General features: G+C 33.1%; 1 protein-coding gene across 3 annotated transcripts in view; it reads left to right on the forward strand.

Annotated features, from left to right (window-relative positions):
• Positions 1-20,375, forward strand: part of KIF6 (kinesin family member 6) — a 172,698-nt gene that overhangs the window by 58,486 nt on the left and 93,837 nt on the right. For all 3 annotated transcript variants that reach the window (XM_042789304.1, XM_042789305.1, XM_042789303.1), the window contains exons 10-12: positions 2,605-2,708; positions 18,753-18,858; positions 19,735-19,867. In XM_042789304.1, the coding sequence (XP_042645238.1) occupies positions 2,605-2,708; positions 18,753-18,858; positions 19,735-19,867 (343 nt within the window). The remainder of the gene's footprint in view (positions 1-2,604; positions 2,709-18,752; positions 18,859-19,734; positions 19,868-20,375) is intronic.

The following is a 20,375-nucleotide window of genomic DNA, read 5'->3' on the forward strand; positions in this document are numbered from 1 at the left end:
TGAATACTAGACTGCAGAAAGCTAGATTATATAACATAACAAGCATTTGTTGTCTAAAAATTGGGGGATTAGATGGCTGATTATCTCATTCATTGTTACTTGATGCTAATTAGCATATTTTGGTTACTATTAGTCATTATGCTTTTATTTTCTCTTGTCCTTAAAGTTCAAAGAGAATAAGAAATTCTTGTCAGATTTTCTGCTGTGTTTATTTATTTATTTATTTATTTTTCTTTCCAATTTCTAACATTAACAGCATCACAGAATAAAAAAAAGGAAAAAAAAAAAAAAAAAAAAAAGTGGCCAAAAAATAAACCCAGTAGGCACCGAACAACTTCTTCATTTCTGTCTGTCCTTTTTTTTTTTTTCTTTCCTATGTAGGCTTTATAGTAGAAAATAATGCAAAACATTTCTTCCATGGCCACAGGAGCCTTTGATTGAGGTGGAACAGATGCAGGCTCCTGAACATTTACTACATCCTGTGGAGCTATACTCTCTGAGTTTGGTATGGTCTCGCTCTGCAGGATCATTTAGCAAGTAAAGCAAAAGTGGACTCATGAGAGTTAGAAAACCATCCCCTCTTGTGGAAGAGGCAGGTGAACACAGGTACCTAGACTATCTGGCTCTGTGCTCATTGTGGAATTTGTTGCCCATTTTAACTACCTAAAGTATATCCCCAAGGTGCAACCTGATTATTCAGTAAAGTGCTGAACTATTTTTTTCATAAAATCAATTGCCATTTATTTTCAGTATTTATCATCTGTAAGTCGAATACATGCTTTATAATGGCAGTGCATAATACCTCTTGATAGATCTGAGTTGAATCTGACTGTTGTGTAACCTCTGTTCTTCATAATGGAGACTTTCAGGCTCTATCTTACTAAGGTGAACTTGTACCCATTGTACTTTTTAAGCACCTCCACTTTGAACCTCTCTCACTCATGACCAAAGGATTTGGTTTAAACTGAAAACCGAACTGTTGAGCCTGAAATAAATCTAATCTCCTCTGGTATTCATTTAAAAATAGAAATGAAAATATTATGCTTCTGGAGATTTTTGTTTGGCTTAATAATACTTGAAAATCAATCATTTACCCATATATCCTGAAAATGGTATTTCTGTTGTTGTCAGACTGAGGTAAATCATGCCAAGATTTGAACATTGAACAGGGATGATACTATCAGTTCAGCTTTCTGCCTTTCATACTCCAGCCCCAAATTTTATTTTATTGACTCAGTAATTGGCACAGACTACGTCAGAGTATGACACCAGAGTGAGGCAACCTAGAATCAGGTTTAAACATTTGGCCTACAATATCCTTGAAGCACTCTTGCAACATCTGTACTTAACAGTTCACCACCTTAATAGATTCTTAAATAAAATATTGTAAGTTATCCTTTCATACTTTGTAGTAACAAATGTGTTGCCAGTAAGTCCAGACTTAACAGAAATAACCATATGTATGTTTCAAATATTTTGATTAAAAAATAAAAAGTAAAAATACTTATTCAAAGTTTAGGAAGTCATAGTTAAATTTAAAAATTAAAAGAAATATAAATGTTTGAAGGAATTTTGACATCCAGTGAAAATGTGTCATTAGTTTCAACAATCTTATTTCTAGAAAGTACATGTAATCAAGAATGATTATTTTTTCCTTGAAAACATTCTTCTCTTGGAAACATATTTTGCTCATGGAATCAGTGTACTCATCCATCTAAAAATATCATTGGACTCCTGATACATTTGAGCCATTATGAGCTGATACATCATTAAAATGATCAATCGTAAAGTATCCAAGAACTTGCTCATTCATGTTTTAGACTTACAGATTTGCATATTGTTCCTGTTTTGTAGAATTTGGCCTTGGGAGGCTACTGATTTCTAAAATATGGCGTTTATACAGACATCTTTTCCAAAAGTATGGGCTCCAATAATGAGCTGTTAGAATTTTTAAATCTAGTACAGTTCTCCATGTCACTTTCTCAATCATTATTATTCATTAATGCAATTTAATTTCATTATGTTGATTTATACTATTCATTTGTTGTTAGCAACTGATACAACCTACAATTATACTATGCTATAATTCTAATAAGAGTGGAATGTTACATGAAGAAGAAGAAAAGTTAAGATTAAAATACTAAGATACTGTTCTGGAATTTCTGTTTCTAAAGGGAAGGTTAAAAAAAAAATTCACCTTGGAGTGTAGTTGTCCTTCTGCCAACAAAGTTATCAGTTCCATTTTAAATGCGTTTTCATTACTAACAGGCAAAACTAATTATTTAAAAAACTCTTTCTATTCCTATGGCAAATTATTTTTATCTTTTACAAATAATCTTTTGAAATCTTTCTGTACAGCAATGTCTTCTAACACATAGAATTTACTGAGTTTGGAAGACTTTTCTCGTTTTTATAAATGGAAAAGGAAAAAAAAAATGCTTGGTGTATTTAAGGCATTTGGACTGTTTTAAAAAAGAGATGCTGTTGAAAAAAAAAGAGAAAACCAAAGTATAATATTTCCCTAAACTCAGCTTTCTAATGCAAAAATCATAAACTAGCTATTAATTTGTAGGTGATGCTTGGTTTATGCCTTGCTGTTTGTAGATGATTATGCAGCTGAAAAAGGAGATCCAGGAGTTGAAGGATGAGCTGGCACTGGTGACTGGCAAACAAAGAACATCAGAGCTTTCACAAGAAGAGCTACTTCAGTAATGGCTTACATTGTTTTCATTTTCTTTTTTTGTGGTGATACTTTTCATCAGTTTTTTTGTTGGCATAAATATTTAAATTTATCTCAGAGTTTTAAACTTCTCTGCATGAATAATAAAGTGAAGTTAGGTGCCAGGTTAGAATGGCAGTTTTCCATGAAAACCTCTGTGAGGCTGCTGGCTGTGTTTTTGCAGACTCAGCTTTGAGGAAGTGAAGTAAAGTAAATGCAAAGGATGGGAATGCCTGTCAGATGCCAGGCAAAAAGAAGTGTTGTATAATACTGCAGAATAAAAAAACAGTCTCTCTCAAAACTGGATATATGATCTGAGTAAAATTCAAGAAATATTCTTTGTGCTGAGAAGTATCCTGCTGCAGTGTTAGTTTGACATAGGCCAAGAGAAATCTTGCATTTCTGATACACAGTGTCTTAAAAGCCAAATAGTCAATTTTTTTACTGAGCATGCTATTGAAAATACATGATTAATTCACGTAAGTGTTGTAACATCTTACAGCTTTTTGTAATAGATCACTAGAGCATGTAAGAACTTTCTATGTATAATATAGAAATATTTACTTAGGCCTAAATGTTCACAATAACTAAATTTGATTCCCAGTTTCAAAAAATGAATTGATTCTGTAAGATGGACCTATTTAATCTCTGCTTCATCTGTATAAGGAAAGTAGTAACTGCCTAGAGATTTTGTTTGATTTGTATATTAATGGTAACTGAGTTGAAGCACTGAGAATTTTTAGTCTTATTTTAATTTCTCTTCAAACTGGTCCAGAAGCAAACTACCAGTGCTAACAATTTCTCCCGATATCCAGGATATTCTGGAGACATGAGGACAAGTTGCTGCCTTGAACCTTGAGTTTCTTATATAGATTGTTATAATTATTAATTCTTGGTTTCGATTATTTTGGTTTTATTTATTTCAGAAAGTAAAATACATCTGTATCAAGGATGAGGAGCTAGATAGCATTATGTATATATTTCTTTTACACTGTTAATATGAGTCATTTTCAACATAATCAGTTACCAGTATAATCTTCTAACCAGAAATGTCTCCTCAGTTCCTACTGGGTTAATATTTATTTATCATTCTGCCCAAAAGTATGGCAGTCAAATGCACCAAGAACATTACAAGGTAGCACTGGATGCCACAAAATCAAGCCATAGAGAGAATGTTAAAGAAACAACAAGAACAGAGAAGTATCTTTCTTTTTCTTTACATGCAAAATTAAATGCCCTTATTAGTTAGTTTCTTTTTACCCTGACAGAATTAGTCTGTCAGAAGATGACTCAGTGACTTTATTCAGATATATTTAAATTATCTATATATTCATTTAAAGGTGTACTTTCCTACCATTATTGTAAAAATCTGTAACATTAATTTTCCATTGTGGTCTTGTTTGCTCTTTAGTTTGTCCAGGGAAAATGCGTTTTTGGAAATAATTTGTGGGGTTTAGGCCACACTCATGTATCTTCCTTCCTAAGATTTTCTAGCTGACTTTGCCATGAGAATGACAGTCTTATAAATGTAAATGGGTTCACAGTTGGTGAAAGATTTTGATATGAATATGCAAAGGAAAACTAGGAATGTACCATCTGCATACAGTTGCACTATACCATACATCTGAGAGGCCTTGTTTCAGAAATGTGTGACTAAAAAGTGTATCGGTTGTATGGTTTTTGGTTTTACCTATGTAGCACGATATATAGTGTATTACATTGTCAGAAAAGGTTTCCTCTGAGATCATGTCAAGGAATTTTGCATCTCATTCCACCAGAGAGAAACAGGGAGGAGACTTTAATGAATTTTTACCTGTACTAAGACACAGAAGGAGAAATAACTTTCAAGGACCTCAGCTATATTAGGACAACACAAAATTTTATTTTTTTTTAAATTTATCATTTATTTGTGTTTACTCAGGGTCATGTAGCACATGTGTTCATTGTTTCAGAAATAAGTTTGTTCTTGGAACAAATGCTCTGCAATTAAAATATAGAACAAAACTTAAGTACTGCTGACTGTACCATTCAATACAAAGATACAATACTTTTCCTGAGGATCAATATTAAACAAGAAGGACCTCAAACTATTAACCTTGTCAGTCATAAATGACATATAATGGCATTCTTCAGAGATCATTATTTTTAATATAGGCTTAAAATTTAAAAAAGAATTGGATATACAGAATTTTTTACCAGTTGTATAGTTTCAAGCAGAGAGCAGAAGATACTGCTGGAGGATAACTGTCATATACATGAGTCAGACTGGCTTATTAATGCTATATGCTGTAGTTGAATGGAATGTTGAAAGATAAGTCAATCTTCTTTTAAGCAGTGCAAGTGGGGGAAAACATCACATGTCAGTTTTTATGAGTTTTGCATTTGTATGTCCTTTCAAGCAGAGTGTTCACAGGTAAACAACTGATGTCGCCAACCCAAATGTGACTATAATGAAATGATAGCATAAAGAGCCACTACTTCAATTAAAATATCTTTCTGTGGTTTTGAACACATATACATTTTGAGCTCGCTTTCATATGGTGATAATATTTGTGACCATGCTGGTTTACATCTGTCTGAGCTTCCTGTCCATAAATGTCCTGAGCATTTATGAAAACCAACAGATAGCATCTAAGTGGTCTGTCTCCAGTTAGAGTCTGTCAATGCCTAACTCAGCAAATCTTTACGACAATTCTGTTTATTGAGACGGGCCATCTGAGTTTGGAGTTACTTGTTATCTGGAGTTTGTTCACATTAAAGAATAAATATACATGTGTGTAGTCCAAACAGAAGTATTGACCTGGGTGGGGGCTGATAAAATAATGATTTACTATTACTGGAAAATGTCTGTGTTGTGATTTGCGTCTAGTTTTGCATCTGTAATGAAACCTAAATAATATTACTTATCAGGAGACATATGGATCAGATTGTTATGACAGACAGAAGAGAAAAAGAAACATGGTATAGGTGATAATGCAACATACTGCATACTGTGTTGCGGTTTATTTGGAGTCAACACCCAAGAATGATTCTTAGGGGCTGGTACTATAGGGGTTTCCAGACAGAATAATTTTTTTTTTTTTTATTGATGCTTTTTTTAATATACCAGAGAGGAAATTGTAATTAAGGTCATTATGGATTTCAAATAGTATTTAGACATCTCTGCTTAGTTAGGATATCTTCTGTTTAAACTTAAATAAACTGTATCTCGACATGCATATGTATGTGTGTATATATATATATGTAAAAATAATCCAAGTTTGCATAATTTCTTTTCAAAGTTCTCAAACTTTAACAGAAGTCTTACTGTTATTCATTTTATTACAAATAAGGTACTTAACTAGTAAGGAGAAGTATTATTAAATATGATCTCATCAACAATGGATGTGTTTTAATTCTTATTCTGATTCATCATACATATTTCATAGGAGGTCAGAGAAAAATTAGTCTGCTGGAAGCATTCTGTGCCAATGTTTTAATTTATTCTTTGATTCTAAACAGATTCTAAACACAGATGATCAAAGGTACAAAACATGTCAATAAAAAACTCAGTGTACTAAGTATATATTTATTCTGTTGTCTCTTCACAAGTCTTTATCTCAGGGACTTTTCATTAGAAGATGGATGCTAAAATGAAACTGGGTCCAGTGCTACATGCATAGATCCAATAATATTTTTTTAGTCTAATAAAATGATTATGGTAATAATATATTGCAGAAAATGTGTTAGTGATTGCCCTGGAAATAAGTATTAATACTATTTTTAAATTATATTTTGTATGCTTCCTGACTTACTAAGTCAAGAAATGCCAAATATTTCTTACAATAATGAGATCATTCCACTTATTTCCTTTCAGGGCATTCCAAATGTAATCAGTGAGCTACTCAATGCAGTTAAAATTACTAGATGCTTGAAGTTAGTATGTGAATAAGCTGTAGTTCATTCTTCTTTTTTGTGTTCTCACTTAAATCAAAGAAGTGTTTTCAGGGATTATTTTATTTTATTATTATTCATTTAGTGGAAGGAAGAAACCATCTGTCAAATAGGCTTTCCTCATAACCAGTATAATGTCACATTGTCATTCACTAAGTTAAAAACAAAATGGAAAACAAATGGACTTTACTTTTCTTGTGAATGCTAAATTATAATACAACACAATTTATTAGTCCTGTGAATAAAGCTTCATCTGTCTGGAATTCTTACTTCAGGACTCTGTGTTAAATAGTGAGCATTTATATTAATATGTCATTTTTTTTATTTTATTATTTTATTCTCGTAAATGTTAAACATACATGAATTCTGCTGCTCTCAATTTGTTTATTTAAAAAGCACAGCATAAAAAATTCAGCTAGACTACATAAGTGGTTCAGAACATAGTTCATAAAATGCTTCCAAAATCTGAATTGCTTGTTTTGGATCTTGCCATATACTTCCTCAGCTGTAAAGAGCTGATCTCTCTGAGCTGGAGAATTAGTTTCTTCTTTAGGGGAAGGAAAAAAAAAAAAAAAAAAAAAAAGAGAACTCTTTGGACTATTTTTTAAAAATATAGAAAATAACATCATACACCCAAAATATAAGGAAATTGTACTCTCACAGGCTTCTGCATTATGATTTAGAATAGAATTAAATGGCCTTTAAATTATTTTTTTTTCTTTTTTTTTTTCTTCTCGTTTTTTGAGAATCATGCCAGAAGTAAAAGGGAGAGTCCTTTTTGTTTGAATCATTTGGGATTTTATTGTTGTTGTTGTTATAAGTGAGCTCACTAGCAATTTACAATGTGTGCCCAGTAAGTCAGGATTTCAAATCAAGGTCCTGTGTTCCAGAGCACCCACGCTTCCAGAGCCTTTGCCAGCTGAAATTCTCTAGGAACAGGACCGGAAGTACTGGCTTAGCACTTTAATTTATTAATAACTTTACCTTATTTTTTTCAGATACATATGTTATTACAGACAGTTCTATTTTTTACTTTAACAGTCATATATTGTTCATCTTACTCCAGTCCTGGATTTCTCATTACTTCTGTCTTTCATTTTTCTGTTTCAACATTGTGACATCTGTATGCTATCATGGTATTAACAATATTGCACTGTTGTACAATATAGAGCTTTAATAGTTACTCATCCTTAAGCTGTTGAACAAATGGTTTCATTTACAAAGCAGAGCAAATGTTCTTGCTGATGTCAGTGTTCGATTTCAGTTGCAAGGTGGAAGAAATAGAAGCATATTACCTTGCCTTATGTCAACACAGCTTTGCAGACAGTGGATTTGTGTAGAAGTTAGCAGACTGACATAAGCTCTGTAGGCAATATTCAAGAGAAAATAAGCTACTTTAACTATAAAGTAGTCTTAAAATGTTTCACATTAGCTTCCAGTTTAGATGCCTGGTTTAGAATGCTATTAAATGAATCTCTAGAGGACATTTTTTCTTACAGGTTATAAAATCTTTAGTGACAGCACAGGAAGTTCAGATTCCTGATGCAGGTACCAAAGCTGGATGCTTAAAGTGTAAATACTTTTCTTTGATCTTTCTATTTTGTTCCAAGGTCACTGAAAGTAGAAAAAAATCTTATATTATTTAAACTGATCACCTTTTACAGTGAAACCATTACAAGGTAATTTAAAATCGTTTTCAAAGATTAGCAAGTTTATTTTACTGTGGGGAAAAAAAAAAAAAAAAAAAAAGAGTCTACATACTACGTGCTGTTTCCTAATGTTCAAAAATACACCAGTCATCTATTGTAACATGGTTTCAAGAAAGGTAATGAAATATAGTATAACTCATATCAGTGAGGTGTATGGAGAAAAGAGAGCATAGCTGAATTTGATTGTTTGGATGTTTGAAAAAATCTTAGAGTCAAGTTCAAAATATATATGTTCAAAAGCGTCTGATCATAGGAGCTTTTTGAATTTCACTGAAGTTTGTTTTATGCTTGGTCAGCTTAGTAGTTTCTGAAAGTACCGCTAAATACCTGTTTGCATTTTTTGGAACTTCAAATACTGTTTGAAAATCTCTTTCTTCTGAGCTTTTACATCTAATTAACAACCTGTAAGTGACACTTTGCACAATTTTTTCAAAACTACCCCTCCTCTGTACTGTAAGAATGCCTTGGTGTTCATCCGTATGAATCTCTTTGACTTTCTTGAGTAGTTTTCATGCTTATCCTATGTTCTTTCTTTTTATTTCAAGTTCTTGCTACCTTTTCCTCAGAGATATTTATATTTTTCAGATTTTGATAAACTGAAGTTTAGATTTCTCTTGCTACTTTAGATATGCTCTAAAAATTGTAATATGACTGTTATGGCCACAAATATTAACTGGCAGTGAGTAGCATTTCTTTATGTATGTGCTTTTGGTTCGTTATTATAAAGTTCTGTTAAAGAAGGAAATCTATTCAGCAAGCTACTTGACATGTTTCTTCTTCAGAAAAAATCTGTATATATAGTATTAATGTAGATATTTTTTTCCCTGTATAGTCTTGGTCTTTTCATAGTCCATGCCAAATCTCCCCTTGTCTTACAGATACAAAGATTTAGATCTGTGTGCATTTCATCATTGCAATAAATGATTTTCAACTGTGTAGAATCTGTTTACATCTGTTTGCCATGTTGTAGCCACCTAATTCAACAGCATCTCCTAACATAAGGAGGTAGCAAAAATGCCTTTGCCTGTATGTCTAATAAAAAAAAAAAAAAAGGATTATGCTGTGCAGTGCAGGTGTTTAATGGCAATCATTCATCTGTGTGTATGATACTGTTTGATTGCTGTACAAAATAAAAGGCCTATTTTCAGAATTTTTACCCTCAAGTAACTGAACTCGATACAACTGAAACAAAAATCCAACTGTTCCATGCCAGCTTGATTGTAGGTGATGTCTGGATGCCAGCCTACTGGCTATGTAAAGAGGCAGCATATAAATTCTAGTTGTTGCTTATAGTGTTAACAAAATACACATAATATTCAAACATCTATTTGTTTCTACTCACTATCAATAGGGAAGAGTGTGCTTTAGCTCTGTTAATCAGTTATTTTGTAAGCACTTGGCCCCTGCTGACAATACTAGACAATTAGGAATTAAAAGTTGGGAAAGACCATTTGGTCTAACAAACATGTTCATAATAAGCCGATAAATACCAGCCAGCATTCAATATTTATGAAAATTGGTTTATCTCTATACATGTAAATCATTGGCCATATTGCTCTGCTCTGTATTTTCATATGTTCTTTTTCCAATTCTAAATATGAGAAGTTTTTACTATGTCTATGGCTTTTTGGTTTTGGGTTGTTTTGTTTGTGAGATATCATGACTTCCTTTTATTCAAATATATATTAAAATCTTACAAGCTTTATTTTCACCATTTAAGAGTATTGCAGTTTATGCAGGCTTGAGAGTAACTTGAAAGTTTAAAGGTCATAATATTTGCTCGTGGAAGTATCATAGGGTTCACTTCATCATACTGACTCGAAGACCAGAAGTTTTCCAAACTTTAATATATAATAGAAATCTCCAAAATCGTCCTTAAGAACTTCAAATTATAGCAGTAGTAAAATTCTGAAAATCTGAAGCATTTGTTTTCAGGAATAATTTAGGTTTGTAGTACTTTGCTTTCAGATGATTTCCAATGGTGTTTCTGAGGCTTTCCAGCTCATTATCTGGGGCTTTTAAGGAGTTTAAATTAACATCTTGCAGGATCAGTCCCAATATATATGATGTCATTGGATTAAAAATTCTAGATTTGTGCATGATTTCTAGAGTATATACATAGTTCACATTATCTAATATTGTGTCAATCTCCTAGATAACTTGGTATAATTGCCTATTTCATGGGTGCACAAATCGAGATACAAACAAAGGAAGTGAAATGTCCATGGATTTAAAAGATCAGTATTAGGGTTTACATTTCCTTATTCTCATTCAATTTTCTATTGCCTGGCTATATGAAACAGTCTGATCATTTCTGGACTTTTTTGTATTTGAATACACTACTATGAAAACAAGAAATTGAAAATACTAGAAAATTGCTCCCAAAGTTGTTTGGTTTTGTTTGTTTGTTTTTTAATACATAATTTGGGAGGAAGGCTGCAATAAAATAAAATCTTCATATTTTATCAGAGTTCATGCAGACCTACTTCTGTTTTACTTTACTTCATCAAGAATATTGTGCATGGATTTTTTTTCTTTTTTTTTTTTTCCTCACAATTATTTTGTAGGGGCTAGCTGGAGGAATGTCTGACAGAAGTGTCAGTTCAGTTTCCAGCTGTCTGACTGACTTTGCCATTGAGAATGACTCCTGAAAAGCAAGTGGTGCCACAGAATTTAGCCTTTAGAAGTTTCACAACTTGCAGCAGTTACTTTAGTTTCACCCTTAATCTTGTTTCTTTAAACACAGTTGCTAGCATAATTCATTACGATTATTTGCAGACTGGCTTAGAATGCATTTTCAGTTTAGAGGATTAAACTGAACCTCACAGCAAATTTGAGTATGCAACTTTACTATTGCTCGACTTCCACATATGTACACATGTAAACATTTCAGTATGAACTGTGTTATGTTTAGACTTTTTAATTATGCTGCAACTGGTAGCAGAAAGGGGATCTTTGTCTTTATTGTTCTGTAATAGATTTTTTTCAGTTGTTAGATCAATGTATAGAAACTTAAAATGAAAAAGTGTAAAAGTCTTCCCAACTGTAGAAACAGAAGACACTGAAGGGCTTATGGTTCTTACTTCCCTGCTCTAAGACTGCACCTAATCAATGCAGCCTCTTCCAGGGCTATGTTAATAAAACTATTCTTACAAATATCTGCTGAAGGAATTGTACAAAAGCTTAGGTAACCAGTTCCACTATTTAGTTACCTTAATTACTATTATTTCACCAGGAGTTAACTCACTTCTGTTAAGTTAGAAGTAAAGCAGTTATTTTGGGATACAGAACCCAGCATTATCCTCTATATATGTTGATTATTTGTTAGGCAATTGCATATCCACTACCCATCAGTCATGAATTACAGTTCTTCTCAGGGAAGCTCAAATATATTCTATGTACTCTATCTTCTTTGTCATGCCATTACCAACAATGCCTGGAAATACCGTCCCTTTTTTCTCCTGTCGTCCATAGCATTATTGGTAAAATTTGCTGCTTAGAATCTCCATGGTATTACCATACTGGTGCACACTTGAGGCTGATTTATGTGGTTCTCTCTTGGTAAATATAATGGCAATTCCACTTCAACTTTCATGCACTTGTAGCTAAATAGATTCATAAAATATATGGAGATGTGGGGTTAGTTTTTTTTAATAATGTAGAGATCATTATTAAACTTAAAGATAATTTTCAAAATTAATATATAAAGAAAAAAATTGCTGTGGAGTATGTTACCAATAGGAAAGCTATTGCAAAAGTAGGTTGGCAAACTACTTTAATTGAAGCAACCTCTCCAATTACCTCAAGTGCTTCAGTAGCTTCTTTGTTTGCAGTCTATTTTTCATAAACTCGAATTTCCATTTTGCTTGTTACAGAGTTCAAAGCTGACACACAAAATTAATTGTTCTTTAAGTGAACTTAATTTTGATACATAATGTACAGTGACAGTGATCAGGGGTTAAAAGGCAAGCTCTCCCAGAAATGAATCATGGCACATAAAGCAAGGTCAAAATGAGTCCTTCCAAATCTGTGTTTTGAGAGCATGCATCCTGCATGCTATTGAGAGCTCTAAACTTTAAAAACATACTCTCAGTTGGCTAGGGGTGCTTTTCTGATGCATTTCAGCTGTGTAATTTGCATCCTGGTTCATGCAAACATAGGACTGATTCAGAAGTGGATTTTTTTTTTAAATATTTTTTAGAAGTCTGTTATTTATTGAACGGGCAAAACTGAAGTAGCACAGTGCTCATCTAATCAATCTGGAGTTGGAATATCAGAAAAATTGCATGGAATCTAAAGTAATGTGGATAGAAAGCTTTTGTGATTGATGTGTGGTCTCCATGGTAAGCAGGCTTCATTAAAAAAAGAATTCCTGAAGGGTGGAAAGTAACAGAAGAGAAATAACGTTGATAATGTAAAAGCTGTCTGTGAGCTGCAGTACAATGTGTTTACAGTACTTGTGAAGAAAACTATAAAGAGGGAAATGCTAGACTAAGAATTTGGGACTGGTTCATAGTCACTAACCAGAGAGCACTGTTAGTTTAACACGTTTCCATCCCAACTGTTTATGACTTTTACTGCGAGTTTTCTTCCCAGCATCAGTGTAAGAACAGACTTGTGCTTGACACAGCTTGTGCTTTCAGTCTGATATTGTAATTCAAACTCACCTGGATCAGCACTGTAATACTTCCCTTTTGTACTGTGTTAATATGTATAAGACCACTATCAAAATAAGTTTTAAATTAATCTCATAAATGATGTGATACTCTTCTTTTGGCATATTATTTTGTGTGTGGAATTTTTTACTCATGTTTCCTGTTTTCCTTTTTTTTTTTTTTTTTTTTCTGATGAGTACTGAGGAAGAAAATGCCATTCTTTGTTTAGTGCTCTTTTTCACAGAAAATGGGGTTTTGTTTGATACTTTCATATTCTTCCTCCTTCAGGGAATTTCTGTTGGGAAAACTATTCTTCATGATACAGCAGGGTTCTGGCAGTAGGCTTCAGCACACCCTTGCTCTTATTAGTGGAAGTTAGGCCTGCTGTTCCTGGGGCAGAAACTTGTAGTCCTAAAAGAAAGGAGACATATGAAAAATACCTTTTTAGGCTTCATCTGCTGTAGTAAGATTAAATAATAAATGTTTAATGGTCTATAACTTCCTTTAGATAACATAAAAGGGAAAAAAAAAAATTTCATTTTTGATCTCCAGAAGTTAGAAGAGACATCTTCATCTGACACTGTTTTTAATGTTTTTTTCCTATCATGTGAAATTAGCTATGATTACCATGTTCCAAATTCGATTAGCACAAATTCTGCATGGAAACATTATTGAGAACCTTAGTAAGCTAAAACTAATGACAAATGCAGCAGCTAGCTTGCTAATGTTATTAACTCCAACAAATAAAAGGCTATTATTTTAAAATTTGTTTCTATATGGAAATGGAGATGTTAGCACTTATAAAATATACATTAAGGGTTTTTTGATTATTAGTTTAGTAATTTCAGTGCAAATGTCTTGTGGCTAGGTACTTCTATTGCGGATTAATATAGCATTTTCTGATGTAATTCACCAGTACAACAAAAACCCCTCACAGTTAAATAACTTAAAATTACCATTTTAGATTAAAAGAGTATCAAATTCTGAAATAAAGCTACATGCTGAGTATTTCCACTGAAGCAATTAAGTGTGACTTGTAAGGAATTAGGTAATTTTCAATTCTGTGTTTGTAGCTAACCCCATAATTAGGTTTCCATTTAATTTCAGTTAATTAAACAGTTTCCATCATTGCTTTTTCCCATCAAGCTGAATTCACTTCAACTTGTAAATTGAGCAGTGAGAAGACTGAAGGCTAAGTATTTTTTATAAAGGTCTCTCCAGCATGAAATCAAATTCCTGGTGTTGATCTTCAGATGATAGCATAGAGACCACCACCTCTTTATTCAGGTTTCTGCTCCAGTGAGTGAGACATATCTGTTACTAGGCTTTTTGTTGTTATTTCATTACTAGGTCTTTGGATTGATTAATTTTAGTTGGGGGATTATTCTTTTCCTACTGATGGATGTCTTACAAAGGGCTTGTAATAAGCTTATTTTTAAATTAATAATAAGGAAACCAAACAGGAACCAAAACAGGAACTTATTTCTTCTGCAGTCCATATCTCATATGAGGACAATAAAATCCTGTAGTGTAGTATTTATAAATAAAGTTAAGAAAGAAAAAGCAATCTTATACTGCAAGCAACAGTGTTCATAAATACTATGGGAGTGGGGGTGTGTATGTTTCTTGATTGCTTTATTTATTTCTGCTTGATCCTATCTGGTTTTCATCATAAGTTTTAAAAGAATTGTGTTGGGCTTTTTTCTTCCCCTCTAGTTTATGATTTACCTTGGTACTCTCAGCTATGTCATAGAACCAACATATATGAACATCTTTGATTTTGCTAAATTATTTTCCCATTGACTTTTGGTAATAGGTGTAGTGGGGGAATTAATGTCCAGCCTGGAATGTTTTGGGAGAAGAAAAGGTCACTCACAAACTCTGAAATTTTTCAAATATGTTATGTGTTCTGTGCCAAGCATGCTTATTTCTTTTGCAAGCTCATTTTCAAAACTCCCTTCTTTGGGCAGCTTTACTTCCTAATTTGTGTTTTGAGAGTGTATAAAGATATTAACCATTATCCTTGGCATAATAGAAGAAGCTGGTCATCAATAAATGTAAGGATTGATTTCTCAGGTCTTTTTGAAAGGAAAATGTAGTTAGCAACTTTTCCAGGAAATAGAAGGTATTGACTATCTGAGAGAGGACTAGGTATATGGTCTCAGGGCTAAGCCTCAACAACTGACAAAAAGTACTTTTTTTTCCTATGCTTTTTTAGTTATTCTAACATGACTGAAATGAAAAAAGTCCTTAAGAGAAAGTACATTGTTATTTTACCTCATATTTTCATATTACCTTTGCCCTGCTGCATATGCATGCCTCTAAGTATGCAACTAAAGCAAGATTTGCCACAGAGTTCTCTGGATTTCTTGATCACTATGGATTTCTTGTTCCCCTTGAACATCTAGGCCCAACTTTGTTCAGTGATGGGCTGTTTTATGTGTTCTTCTGTTTTGATTCTTGCTGACGTACATTCTTGCAACAGTCTTTGGTTGGAGGAAAACTGTTTAATATGCATTCCTCTGGTAGAGAACTAAGATTAGGTGACTATTTCAGAAGATAGTATTATTGCTAAAGAGAATGGTATTATCCGTCTCTTGAAGGTAACTGAATGAAAACCAAAAGCCTTTTTGGTTCTCCTTTACTTACAAAAAGGGTTTCCTCATTCTGCCTCTTTTAATAGGAGGATGACTGAAGCCTGTGCATGATGCTTTGACTAGAATGTGTTGGAGTTGTAACTGTAGATGCTCTATAAGAATTTCTTAAAGCTTTTACAGCCCTATATTATACAATTATGTGCTTTAACTTCCATATATTCCATATATTTAATTGTATTTTTATAGTTATTTATAGAGATAAATATAAAAAACTGTTTGAGTCAGGAATATGAGAAGGAAAAGGTTATTCGTCTCGTAGAATTATATTGTCCTTTGTTTCTGAGTCACCTAGATCTACCTTTTCTAATACATGTTAGGAAAAAGAAAATGTGCAGTCAGTGTTCCTTTTTTTTTTCCTCTTATTCTCTGTCTTTTGGTTTTGCTCCTCCTGTGATTCTTTATTGTCTCCTTGGTTTATTTTGTGAACATCTCTGGAAAATAATAGAAAGTAACATTGGGGTTTTTTGTAAATCTGCAAATCTTGTCATTGTATAAATTCATAGGAGAATGTTTCAATTGTTTTCACAATCCTTGAGCTGATAAAACACTTGAAAAAAAAAAAAATGGTTCTCTTAACTAAGATCTGTTCATTAAGAAGATAAACTTCAAGTTGCATCTGTATCACATTGTCAGTTTATTATTTTACCGTTGTTTAATACTTCAGTATACTGGAAGAATTCCCAGAATGTCCAGAGTGTTGTCAGACTGTGTGTTTATTTTAGAAAGCATTCTGGTAAGTTTTACATGGAAACCTGAAAAAATATGAGGGATACAGTGATTTCTCTTGCTGGTATTCATGGGGATTTTCATTGTTGCTTTTCTTTTTTTCTTTTTCTATTGTTTTTGTCCATAGTGTTTGGACTAGGTTGGTCTGTTATTGTTCTAATTCTTAAAGATTAAATTTTAAAAATTTATCTAAAAATGCACTAGAGACTATGATGTTTCCTAGAATCATCAGAGAGGCTGAATTCATATATAACTTCTGATTTACATTCTGCTATTTCAGACTTGACTCAGTCTTCTGGTGCTCAGATATGTTTTGGCTTCTATGTAGTCCTTGGGACACAAAAAATTAATTGGACTGTTGTTTTTTTTCAAGAATGCCAAACACATTAAAGGTAATGTAAGAGAGAGGAAATAGCAGCTCATATCTATAACTACAGCTTGTTTTATATGTTACCCTTGACAAATTAACATTAACTTTTGACTGACAAATAAAAATTATTTTCAAAAATAGAGCATTATTTTACAAGAATTATATATTCTTTTTCTTTCTCTTTAAATATTTTAAGTTTCTGCAGTGTTATTCTGGTAATGGTAATGGTGCAAGTTAGTGTAATTTTTTTTATTGATTCCCATAGCCTAAATCTGTGGTAATCTGAGTATGGGTAAATCCCAGCCAAAAAGATAATCTTAGTAAGGTTAAAATATCAGCTTTTTAATTTCTAGTTTGAGATTAAAGGCTTATTTTAATAGATGAATTTATATAGTCAGTCTAGACAGTTTAGTAATAAAAAATATTTTTTACTTGTTTCCTCTTACTGAAATCGATAAGGTGTTTAAGATAGCGACAAATACTTACTTTCTGCGTGCCTATGTAATCACTACCACATTCTCATTAATAATATAAATGCATCTCTTTTCTTAATGCTTACACAAATGCCTTCCTCCACGTATGAAGGATTAATTCTTATACTCATTGTGCTTAGTGTGTCTACAGAGTATAAATAACCATTTGTACAACTGACCTCTCTTCTGTTGGACTCTTCATGCAGAAAAATCATTTAGCAATTATAAAACTTTTGTTTTCTTTTACCAAGTATTTTTTGTAGTCTCTTAACTTGAGAAGCAAGTCAATGCCAGCAATGCTTCTGTAACTATTATTTCTCTTTAAATATACTCTCCTTTAAGACCTCCACATGCACAGCTGACATTGACTTCAGGAAGTGTTCTATAAATTCAGAAGTTGTGAATTTTGCGCATATGATGAGTGGTATACACAACATATTTGTATCTTGTTCTTTAACTGAAATAACGAAAATGGGAAAGCATGGTTTATCTTAAACTAACCGAAGGTTGCTCTCTTATTTTCTCTCCTTTTTCTCTGGTTTTGAGAATTGACACTTTGCCACGGTGAAATTATGAAGGAGATAAATAATCAAACCTATTTGTTATGCTTTCCAATTTTCATTCTAGTCTTACAGCTGATGATTTTCAAATATTTTTCTCCTGAAAAGAATGATTCAGGTTTTTTCTGTTTGCTGGGATGTTATTGTTTCACCCTCCAGCAGGGAATTGTTACTATAGTAACGTGAGGAAACTCAGTAAGAGAAGTCTTCAAAAGCAGGGCAATATCTCAGACACCTAGTTTAGGGTCAACTTTAAATACTATGATATTATAATGCCTAAAATTTCAATATGTGGTTGCAGCAAAGTGATTCAGATAATCAAATGGCTACAAGATTCCCAATCCTGTAACTGAAGAGGATAAATGGCTATTAAGTGACATTCAGCAGGCTTGCATATTAAGTGAGGAGCTGAACAGAACTAGTCCAACAGAAACACTGGGCACAGAGATGGTTCTGAACTCCTGCCTTTCTCTGGCAGTTGGGCATTTGATGCAGCTACTTTACATACATTGGCTCACTCAGGTTCAGAACCTAAGTTCATCTTCTGAGGATAATAACCTAAATAAACATCTAAAATCATAGAATTACGCTTTACAGGGCATGTGGCTGTCATCATTGCCCACCATTTGCCTACTAAGTTAATGGTAATAGCATTTGTCAGAAACCTTTAATCTAAAACCAGTTGATGGAGTTGGAACTTGCACTTGCTGCTTTCCAGAAACGTACCTTAGTAACTGGGCCAAGGGCTAGTTTTGGCCTAGAAGTCCTCTTGAAATTGCTTGGACCTTGAAGGAATATAGCCTACTAATATCAGTCAGCTTAGTAAATCTTGTATTGTATTTGACACCTTACTTTACAGGCTTGTCTACTTGTTTGTGTTTTGTTGTTTGTTTTTGGTTTGGTTTGGTTTGGGTTTTTTTTCCCCCCTTAAAAATGCTCTGTATTTTCAGGTTGGATGAGTTAATTGAAACATTTCTCAAAGATAATGATCCTGATAGCACTCTGGATGTTGGTGCTGATATGCGCAAGATCAAGTATTGCTTCATCCATTTGAAGGTATTTCTTTTGAACATAGATGGAAGTGCTGCTGGCACTGAAAATAGATTTAAGGTGTTCACAGTTGAAAAATGTCAAAAGAAATGCAATACAGTTGAGAGGCATTGGAAAAGGGTAAAACAATTGAACTGTGAAGTGCATGCAGGACAGGTAGAAATTTGAAATTTAGTTGGAAAAATTCAGCAGCATTTTGTTGAAACCCTGACAAAGATCTCAGCATGTAGTGAATTGTAGAAGAGTACTTGAACTTAGTGGAATCAACACAGACATGTTATTTGTATATGGATAGATGTATCCATTTGTATGCCCAGCACTATGGAGGCCTTATTTTGGACAAACTCTGTTGAAAGAAAAAAAAAAAAAAAGGCATAAAATCACCATATCCCTGAATCTGTTACACTAACTCTCCTGATGGTGCTTAAGCCCTTAATCATCAAGCAAACATGATACACTTAAACTGAGAAGAACAAATGAAATTAATAGAGAAAGTGATAGAAGATAATATATACTTTTCCCTGTTTTGGGATATAGTTTTCCCATACAAGAATGTATACATTCCTGATCTTAGTTTATTGCCTAAATAATTAGGTTTCGGTTATACTGAAAAAGTACTGAAAGGTCTGTGATACTAGAGAACACTGGAATTTGTGTGTAGAAGGAATAAATTGTACTCTTGATAGTGAAGATCAACAAATGCAACTTGCCCCATACTTAACACAATGCATATAATTTCGTAGTCAACTGGTGACATGATTTCATTCTGTCAGGAGTCTAGAAAGGCCTTACTTTTTCTACCATAGTTAGACAGTCTCAAAGCGGAATAAATACATAGCTGAAGACAAAAAAGTGTGCTTTCTTTTTTGTTTCTCCTAATAGCAATTAATGAATCATTCAAAGATTTCTGATAAAAAACTGCTTTCTCAACACATCTCTGAAGAGAAATACACTAACAAAGAAGCAGAACTGAAGAAACTGAAAGAACTTCTGAAGCAAAGAGACAATGAAATCAGTATCCTTTATGAGGAAAAAAAAAAAAAGGGGGGGGTTGAGTTTATCTGGCTACAGTGGGTTTTGTGTGTGTGAGATAGACATTAGCTGTATGGATGGAAGTTCTCTCTGCTGACCCCACTGTGTTAAAGCAACTACTCAGTTCTCAACTTTTATATGGGAGAAGTTCTGCTTTGCGCCTGTTTCTGTTTCAGTTGTGACCCAAACCAAAATCCTGGACCCAAGCGTCACTTAGCTTTAGAACAGTCCAGCCAAGATCCAAATATCATGGATCAGGCCATACCTAAAACACTGTCCTCAAGTAAACTAAACTATTTTTTAGAATAGGAAACCCTGATGCTATATAAAGACCAATTTAATAGCTTACTAAGAATAAAATTCCCTCTGTGTGTTATTTTTTAGCCAAAGTGTTACTTTGGGGACTATTGGGTTATTGCCTTTAGAATAAATATAAAACTTGTACTTTTTACATGCAACTTTAAAATTTAAATTAAGGCTAAAGATTTCAG

The sequence above is a fragment of the Tyto alba genome, unplaced genomic scaffold, assembly GCF_018691265.1.
Source record: "Tyto alba isolate M040663 unplaced genomic scaffold, T.alba_DEE_v4.0 Super-Scaffold_16, whole genome shotgun sequence".
NCBI lineage: Eukaryota > Metazoa > Chordata > Aves > Strigiformes > Tytonidae > Tyto > Tyto alba.